Genomic DNA, 10072 nt, shown 5'->3' on the forward strand with positions numbered 1-10072 from the left:
CAACATCCTAGGTTACATTTAGTATGTCGATCCCTGTTTCCTAAGTTGTCAATTCTACTATACCCATAAATGTGGGTGAGTGGGGGTCTCCTTTTGACTCTTCAACCATGTTGACTGATGCTGATGCACCCAATCCTGATAGAAATTACACCTTTGTAACTAGTCAGTAATACTTGTGCAAGACCAATATATCGAGGGTTCATTTAGGTATGTTGGTTAAATGATGGTATATGCTCAAGTTGGCAGTTTCAGTAAAAACTCAAATTCCAGACTGTAATACAAAACATACTGAACCGAGGGTTGGCATATCCTCTGAGAAGCCGAAATTGCATTTCAAGAATCCTAATAGCATAATAAGATTTTCAGTTTAAAGACATCTATGCAGGCAGGCATTGTTTTATGCATTGCTTTCTCTTCAGGCTGCTGATAATTTTTTGGGGTTATCCTTCTCAGATCAAAGCGCACATATCTAAATATCTAATTGTTGAGCTTGCTCCTCTGCACATAGCAGACTGGTTGGTGTTGTATTAGAGGTAGACTCATACTTCAAGGATTTCCTTGTGTGGTCCTTTTGTGTATGACCACCATGATTGTGGTTTAGGGGTTATATCATGGGTTTTTCACATAAATGTCACAAGTTTCAACTTCATTGAGGATGTAGAGCTCACCTTTTTATATAGGTGTATTATGGGAGTGGTGGCCGGCTTATAATGCCGACTCTAGTGCGAACTGGGGCTAATCCCTAGTGTGTTTGGTGGGCCTATAGTGACAAAGTTGGTAATTTGTTAACGAGTTTTGGCTGAAAGAATAGCTTCTGGCGGTTAGAATCTCTTAATTGGGCAGAACCAGTGGTTAATGCCCCTAAGTTAGCCAAACAAAAATTTTGTGTATGGCAGAATCTCACCTCTTAAATATTAAGATAATTTCATGACATTCATCTCTAGTAGCTTCAGATGCATAATGGAGGAATTTTCTAAATAGAAATGCTTACGGTAGATTGAGCTTAGGCTTCATAACTAATTATAATTAGATCATACCTTTTCTGTTGGCTGCAATGAGTGGGAAAAAGATATTGGCCTCTGAGAAGTGGTCTGCTTCTGAAAGCCATGAAATCTATGAATATGATCACCCCCATAATCATTTCTGGATCTTCCCCAGACTCTGAAGGTTTCAAGGGAATGGGATATAATATCAAATTCTACCTGTTGGAGGTATTGCATGGGCTTTGATTTCTTGTTCAGTTCTTCCTCTAGTGAAGAAGTTCCCTATTTGTAGAGTTACTCTTCAAGAAGTCAATGTTCCATCATATCCTCTGGCCCCCAATCCTTTTATCCTAGTGGTAGCGGAATTGTTTTTTTAAGTGACTGCACTAATGTTCCTTATGAATTAACTGCCAGGCATGGAGTATTACTTGGAAGTTGGAACTGTTTTGCTTGCTCTGTGAAAGCATTATCTAATCTGGTTATTCATCTCTATTTATTTCACAGTAATAAAATTGATACTTGAATTGTAAAGGCCCTAAAAGCATAATAAGTAAAAAATGTAACCTAATCACTCTATTTGCTACTGTTATGCTATTAATATTTGATGGATGCTTGCATGGCTGAGGGTCTTGAGCAGTTTTGAACCTTAGCTGGCAATAGGCCACGTTGTGTACATAGTCTTACTTTACACCTACAAGGCGTGAGTGCTTCTTTTACATATGTTTGCATTTTCTTTCCATGCAGAGCTTTATTTGGACATACTAAAGATTGCCAAGAAGGTGAATTCACTCGCTGCAGTGAATTCAAGGTACAAAATGTTGAAAATGGACTTGCCTGTGTTGTATCATATTTCTGGTGGCGATATTGAAAAATACTTTGTTTCAATTCATTGGTTTGTAGTGATAAAATGGATGTCTGGGTTAATTCATTGATTTTCTTCATCGTTCTTCCCCTGAGATTTCTAGGTAGAAAGTTTTGAAGTAATCTAATCAGCTTGCAGCATTGGGTAGTCAAAATAGATGTAGTTAGGTCTGGTGTCTTTTTAATCCTCAAAAGAGGGTACCTGATTTGTAAGGATATGGCAATGTGTATTAGTTTGGATAGTTGAGATTAAATAGATGCAATTTTATACGAGGAACAAGTGGGAACAGTCAATATTCTTGTCACAAGTAGCTGGAATCCAGCCATCATATGTCTATTGTTAGGATTAAATAAATGCTCAATATGTTTCTTGGCACTGCAGATGAGACGATTCCCGTCTAGAAGGGCAAGTTGAAAAGTCTATTCTTATACAAAGGGTACATTTTTCCTATCAACATTAGGCTTGATCCATGTTGAAGTAGACAACATTCTGGGATACCTGACTTGTTTGTCCTAATATTCTTCTTTTGGGTTCTCATCAAAATGGTCGGAGTCATAGATGGCCCGAAATTGTTCCTGTTATGATTTAGAACCTCCTGTGATGAGAATATATGCAACCATTCTAACATGGCATTGACATTGATTGCAGAATATACGCAGCTATTAGTCGTTGTGTCCTGTGATGAGAATATATTCATGTTTGTGTCTGAGTTATGATTCTTGATGTATCTTATTCTCTTTCTACACCGAGGAACAGTGTCAATCCAACAACACGGTTATACCATGACCTTGACCTTGTTTGTTAAATGCTGTTGTTATGGTATGTGTTTGAGTGCATACAAAAGCAGGTAGAAAAGAGACTCTTTAATGCAATCAATGTCAATGCCATGTTAGAATGGGTGTGATGGTTTATCATCAATATAAACTTAAATCCAGATGTATAAGAGGTAAAAATTGAAGGTGACGGAGAGTTCGAGGACAAAAAAGTCATAAAGAAAATAGTAAAATTTGAGTGTCTGAAAAAATATATCAATATTTATAATTTTACTAATGAGATACCGACATATATGGGTTTTATGTATAAATTTTTTATTTAAATTAATTTAAATTTAAGCAATTTCAAAATAGAATTTTATAAATTAAAATAATCCAAGCAGCCCTTAAAAGGCACGAAAATGACTCAATAACACTTTTCCTATTCGCGTAAGGTCTGTTAGACGCTGCTATTAAAAGTTAAATAATCGAATGTGTAATCTTAATTCTATTGAAATATCAAACATGCCAAAATTCTCTCAATTAAAATGGTCTATTTTATGTGTACGTTATTCTTATGAATTTTGTACTTGGATTAATATATCGGAAAAAAATAAAATAAAATTATCAAGTTTTCTGGATATCGCAAGTCAAATAATCATGTCAACAAAATCAAATATGTTAGTGAAATGGTGGATCCAATTTGAATAAAAAGATAGGAATGTAGGCGGAGCGTGAAGTATGGATAGTAATGGACCACAGGCACAAACCAATAATCATTGTAGTAGCAGTCCAGCTCCAGCTCCAGCTCCAGCACATACAATACATGTTCATATATTCTCCAATTATTAATAATTTCATGTCTTATGTTTTCATTTATATAGTATTTATTATTATGTATCAGAGAAGTAGAAATCAATGGTTACAAGCGTATGTATGTATAGGGCTTTACTCGTATATGTATTTGTATGTATAGAGTATAAGTATGACTGACCCCCTCCCCCATATGAATACTTGTTAATGATAGCCATTACCACAGCCATTGCCAAGGCCAGGGAGAAGAACAGCCCATCTCGCAAAATGCACTTCCATTTCCACCTCCGAGTTTTGGATCTAAGATCTCTTGCGGATTTCGTGCTGTTGAAGTTAGTGATTTAGTATCTTTTTTTACTTTCCGGAAGAAAGAATCGCGGAATGAGGGTTTTGGGGGAGTCGTGGTGTTTCTGTAATGGTGGAGGCAAATCGGAGAGAATGAAGGCCGCCATTTTCTCCGGCAAGGCTCCTGCCATGGCCAGAATCGCTGCTGGAGGCACCGGTTTATTGATCCACCGGAATCTGCTTCTCACCACCCACGCTACTCTGCCTTCCGTCGCCGCTGCTGAAGCTGCCGAGATCCGACTCCACAGTGGCCTTTCCGCTGGCCTTTTCCCTCACAGGTCCGTTTTAAGGGATGCTCTGTTGAATGTCTTGGATTTTGGTAATTTCAAATTTATTGAGAGAGAGATGAATGAATACGTTGAACTTATTGTGTTTGAACTTTGAAGTAGTAGTATGTTGTCAAATGTAGATAGTTGGTTGGATGATGAAATGGAAAAAGCGCAAAAACCTGCGGCTGAATGCTCGTTATTTTACGTGTGAATTTCTTACGTCTCTGATTGATATTGGATTTGACAGAGATCACTGTGCTGGAGATTCTTTGCTTAAGATTTTACTTCTATTAGATAAAATATAGTAGGGACTTTGCTTTAATTGATGTAATTGACCACCATCCATGTTGGAGAACATAGTGATAGCATTGTGTGGTATGTTGTCATTTCGACTGAAAAATTATAGCGATATATGAGTGGTTGGGAATCTTGCTCTACCTTTTTAAAAGATGTAATAATTATGTGAGCAGCAACAAGACCATTGATTGAAATGATGATGGCACTTAAGCTATCAGCATCTTTGCCTTTTGATGTATGCGTGGAAACTTTGCCGCTACCAAATTAGAGTACCATGATTTGTTGCTTCATTCTATTTTCTGCACTACCAAAATAAGGAGTCAGAAATGTTAATTTCATTGCCAAAGAAGGTTGTGAAAGCTTTCTGTAACCATTTTACTGAATATTGATGTTTTCCATGTCAAAGATAATATGCTGCAGTTATGAGGTCATGACCCCTGCAATTCATTTTTATTTCATAAAAGCTACCCTTGAATGCTGCTGTTGATACATTTTTATGTTTTTTAGTGTTTGAAAAAGGGATACAGTTTTTAACTAGTCCAGATTCATAATTTTATTGTGTATGGACTGTTAAACTTTTCACAACAGCACAAAGTGAGCTTATGGCTGCTTCCTCCTTTACTTTGACACATACGTCCAGTTATAGTGTTATTAACACTTATTGGACTCAATAGTTATTAGTAATTAGTGTAATTCATATGGTCTTCCATCTTCTTGTGCTTATAAAATCCAGTTATACACGTTGCCATTATGGCGATAACTTACCACTAGAATATTTTGAAGTAGTGTATACTGCATGCGTGCTAATAAAGTTTATAATTTTGCAGTTCTAGCATCTGTCATGATTATGATTAAAAATGACATTCAGAGGTTGTTCCTCTGCTGATAGTATAACTAATAAGGGAATTGAAAATGATATGTTGACATATGTGAATCGAGAAAGTATCTATTGCTATTTATAAGTTAATAAGTAGTTCTTAATTGCACCTTTTAAAAAAAAAAAGGAAAGAAAAGAAAAAAGAAGGAAATAAAGATAGGAACTGTAGACCACACTGCATGAAGAATAACTTGTCTGTTACCAGCCATGCTAGCGTGGATTTTCCTGGTTTCTTGATTTTGATTGGCTGTCTTTCTTTGAAGAAAAAGATGAGAAATGAAACAGAAGGTGCCTGACATCCACCCAAATGCAATGCATGCCTTCTCTAATATCTTCACCTATTAATTCCAGGTTCTTTATTACAAGCTCTGTTCTTGATCTAACAATTGTGGGCCTTGATGCCCTGGATGAAGAGTCAAATGCACCGATCCAGCAACCTCATTACTTGAAAACTTGTTCAAAACCAAATCTGGAGCTTGGAAGTACGGTTTATTTCTTAGGATACACAGAAAAACAGGAGTTGACAATGGGTGAAGGGAAGGTAGTAATAGCTACTGACAATCTGATAAAGTTGTCAACTGATGGAGTAATTTGGAGCCCAGGTTCTGCTGGTTTTGATGTTCATGGAAATCTTGCATTCATGGTTTGTGATCCTATGAAGCTCGCAACATCTCCAAACACCAAATCTGCATCAACTTCATCATCTTCGACATCATCGTGGAAGAAAGATTTCCCCATGCAATTTGGTATCCCTATCCCCATCATCTGTGATTGGCTAAACCAGCATTGGGAGGGGAACCTCGATGAACTCAATAAACCCAAATTACCCTTGATACGGCTGATGTCCTCTGGTCAGAAAAGTGAGCATTCTTGTGCATCGTTCACAATGCGGAGGGTTTTTAAGTCGACTGAAGGTGAAAATGAGGGGACTCCGACATCATCAAATGTACTGTCTAGACCTCTAGAGCAGTCTGCAGCCAGTTCTGCTGTTTTCAACACTTCGAAAGACAGGAAGTTAACCGATGACACACAAAATGCGACGCATATGCAGGGGATTCCAACTCCAGAAATCTACGAGTCCCCAATGTTAACTTCCACTAAAGTGAAGAAGGAAGATGTAACTCAAATTCAGCTTTTGGATATCAACTTCCCACCAAGAATTGCTAAAGCTGCAGCATCACCACAACCATCGAGAAAGATACTGCCAAACTCTGATCAACATTATGTCAAGGATTTCTTGTTGCAGCAACTCCAGGAAGGACAACATTGCAACATAGGACCATCCAGCCCCACGGCAGATGCTGAATCAACAGGATCTGTTAATGGTGCCCAGTGTGATATCCAGTCTAGTTCTTTCCCAGTCGAGATTTCAGAGGCTCCACATGACTACAGCAGCGAAGGAGAAACTACAATGTACTCTGCCGAAACTGCTGAGAGCCGTAACTATCCCAGTCCAAGAGAGGGAAAGTTTCATCAAGTTGGAAGGAGTCAGAGTTGCGTAAACTACAACAGGTGGGGGGCGGTACAGAAAAATTCAGTGCCCCGTGGAGCTATGCTCGAAAAGCACCGGAGCTTTGTGCAAGGGAGGAAAGTATATTCCCAAGGTGCAACTTCTCAAAGGAGTAACGACTTCTTCAGCCCAACGGTTTCTTCCATCATGAAGAAACGCAACAACTTGGAGCAACCAAACAGGCCCCGGCAGAGCTCAGTCCACTCATCTCCAAGGTGGATGTTCTAACAATTAGCCATAGTTGGAAGTTGCTTTTGATTTGTTTCTTTGCCTATACTTGTATAATTCATTGTGATAGTAAATAATTGGAAAAAAGCATAAGATAGCATTTCTTCTTCTTTTCCATTGGGGCTACTAAGGAACTAGTGTTTTTGTTAGTGATCAGCCAAATTCTTGTCTATAAACTTAAGCCATTGGCAATTGCAATGTGTGATGATATTGGCTCAAGATTTTTGTGTTTATTCTTAAATCAATACAAGATTTTAGCTACTATTTGATTCTAATATGATGTTTTTAGGGACCCTAAACTTATAGGTGTGGGATGTATGTGATTCATTAAATGTGTGACGATGAAATAGATTATGATTAAGTTATGATTTGAAGATAACTGAGAAGCAGGCCTTTTATGCCAGGCCCAGGAAGGTATGGACCAGTATGCCTCATGGCTGAAAGACACATGTCTTGATCTGAGAAGACCTGATGGTGTCCATATATTAGCTGAAAATTACAGAAGCTTCAGTTTAATGGGATTAGAGATGCTTCCATTGCTATATTTTTATCTTATCTAATTTGATTGTCGAAGTGCTAATATTGAAAACAAGTTTGATACCTCCTTTGTTTATGCAGATTTTCAGCTTATTTCCTTCGTCATATTGAGCCAATCAGTATGAGCTCCGATTCATATGACCTTATGATCGTAGAAAAAATAGCATAGATGAGGTCCTATAAGACGCATACGTCCAAATTCCACCAATGTATTAGTGTAAATATACTTTAATAATAATTATGAATTAGTGACTAATATTTGATATTGATTTTTAGTATATCAAGTGTTATAACCACATTACAAATCAAGCAGGCATGCGAAATAGCTATATTTTATTATAGTTATGGGCCGGACCAATCAACAGAAGCCCAAGTACTGCAAGCTGCATGGGCCTCCTTAAGTGTAAATAAGGCCTACCAGCCCAATTTGTCTAAAGGTTAGATATTTATAATAAATACTAAACAATTCACACTTGTGATTCCATTGAATTTATTTTACAATATTAATCTCTAGTAATGTTAGTTCCTATAACATATTCATTTGATAGATGTCTTCTTGGAGACACAACCACATTATGACTAAGAAAAGATTGCACATTTGATGGTATTTTCTGGATTTGGTTCGTCAACTCGCCATATACGTAGATTTATTTATATTCTATTGTCGATGATGGTATCTCGATTGAATAATTTACTATTATTATCTTTAAATATGGTTTAAGCATAGAATCTATTATTATGCCAAATGTATGGTTACAAAAATCAACCCCTCACCTTTATTTTCTTCATTCCCAAATCTTGTCCTTTCCTTTTCTTTCTTGTCCTATACCATAAATATAAAAATATTGCACATAGAATAGTTAGAGATGGCAAAAACCATGCAAACATTTGCATAAAGTAGTGAAACCATGCACCAACTCCTTTGCTTTTTTTGCTTTTCCTTTTCTTCTTATCACTTTCTCCTTTTCCTTTTCGCTAATAGGCTCCTCCTTTTATTGGAATCCTAGATACTTGTTTCATTTCATGGATTCTAATCATCATTTATCCTATACTCGATCGTTTTCACGACTTGCTGATATTAGTATCATTACGTCTATAATGACTATATATGTAACTAAATATTACAAAATACGTCAGACGAATATTTTCAAAGTAGTATCGAGATTTTCGTAAAGATTCGATATGCGAGTCACAACTATTATTGCAAATGATTTATGAGAAAAGTTGTGGGCATTTATCCCACTTGTTTTATGCATGAAGAGTTATATGCGTCGCGAAGAACATTAAATAAATCTACGGCGGATGAGTTTCATTGCAACACATATATAATAATAACAATTAGTTGTGCTAAATTATTGTTGTGATAACAAATATGTACACTAAAAGTATTATTATTTAATTTATATCTTCAGTGATAATGTTAATATTTTATCCTAATATTACTTATTTAGGATACGTAGTGCATCGAACCAACTTATGATTTGTACGTAAAAGATTTACGAACGTGGAAGGTATACACATAGTCACTTATCTATATATACAAAGTGCATTCTTCATGGTATTATTAGTTAATAAGATGGAATAATTATATGGATCATGTATCATACATTAAAAAGAAAAAAAGATTTGCAAAGATGAATTTAATTGAAGAGATAGGGAGGAAGGTTTTGTGCATTACAATGCTCAAAACTTTTTAGAAAAAGAGTAAAGCTTCTTTTACTCATTTGTGTTGAGACAAAATCTTGAAATTTGGAAAAGAAAAAAGTAATATGAAGATAAAAAGATTGAGAATACAATATTGAAAAGTAAAGTCCCATCCCAAAATTTACATATATTTTTAGAAAAAGGTGACATTGTGGGGTACTTAAATTAATGCTAATAATTAGGGATAATTGCATCGTCGTTTCTTGGGATATTGTACAATTACATGTAGATCCCAGATAGTTTGAAAAATTATATTTAATGTTCGTATCGTTTGTTTTTTACCTAACAAATAAATTTCTCCGATAGTCAAAATTTACGAAATTTGCTGATATTAACAAAAAAATTGTGTTTTGACCTACAATAAGTGCGTAATAAATCAACCACGGGTAAATATGAAAATTCATTCAACTTTTTTGTTACTATTGGCAAATCTGAAAAAATTCAAACAACCCTCTATAATATTGCAATGAGTAAATTACCCCATAATGAAAAAATAATATAACAATTATTCTCATGTATTTTTTAAAATGCAACCATTCAACTCACTGTAAATGATTTTATTTTAAAAAATAAAAAATAAGTTATTATTTTTTAACGTAAATAAATAATTTGTTCGTCTGCGATATTACGAAAAAGAAAATTGCTTGAAGCCCAAATTAACCAGTGAGACACAAAAGTCGGAGACACAACATTTGACTAATGTAGTTCTAATATAAAAAAGAATTATTAAAACACACACTTTCCAAGATCCTATAAATGCACAACTTTTTCTGGATCGTTAATGTTGTCCTCCTCATTCACATCTCATCTCACTCTTAATTACATTTCTCGAATTCCCATATAAGGAATAATATGGTCTGAATATGCTTACTTACACTGTTCTTTTCTTTTTTTT

General features: G+C 35.6%; 2 protein-coding genes across 2 annotated transcripts in view; both read left to right on the plus strand.

The window, feature by feature from the left end:
• LOC105170500 (mediator of RNA polymerase II transcription subunit 19a) overlaps nucleotides 1–2152 on the plus strand; it is a 9355-nt gene extending 7203 nt beyond the window's left edge. The window contains exon 8 of the mRNA XM_011091279.2: nucleotides 1728–2152. The gene's annotated coding sequence lies outside the window, so the exon portion shown is untranslated. The remainder of the gene's footprint in view (nucleotides 1–1727) is intronic.
• Nucleotides 3248–7155, plus strand: LOC105170501. The gene is made up of 2 exons (XM_020696750.1): nucleotides 3248–4033; nucleotides 5550–7155. The coding sequence occupies exons 1-2, from the start codon at nucleotides 3792–3794 to the stop codon at nucleotides 6934–6936; spliced, it is 1629 nt and encodes a 542-aa protein (XP_020552409.1). The 5' UTR covers nucleotides 3248–3791; the 3' UTR covers nucleotides 6937–7155.

This window comes from Sesamum indicum, linkage group LG9 (genome assembly GCF_000512975.1).
Source record: "Sesamum indicum cultivar Zhongzhi No. 13 linkage group LG9, S_indicum_v1.0, whole genome shotgun sequence".
Classification (NCBI taxonomy): Eukaryota; Viridiplantae; Streptophyta; class Magnoliopsida; order Lamiales; family Pedaliaceae; genus Sesamum; species Sesamum indicum.

Excerpts from the sequence above, each read along its gene's own strand:
- LOC105170501 (XM_020696750.1), top strand. The coding sequence starts at position 3,792 with ATGAGGGTTTTGGGGGAGTCGTGGTGTTTCTGTAATGGTGGAGGCAAA. Across the intron at positions 4,034-5,549 it reads GCTGGCCTTTTCCCTCACAG|GTTCTTTATTACAAGCTCTG; the intron begins GTCCGTTTTAAG and ends TATTAATTCCAG.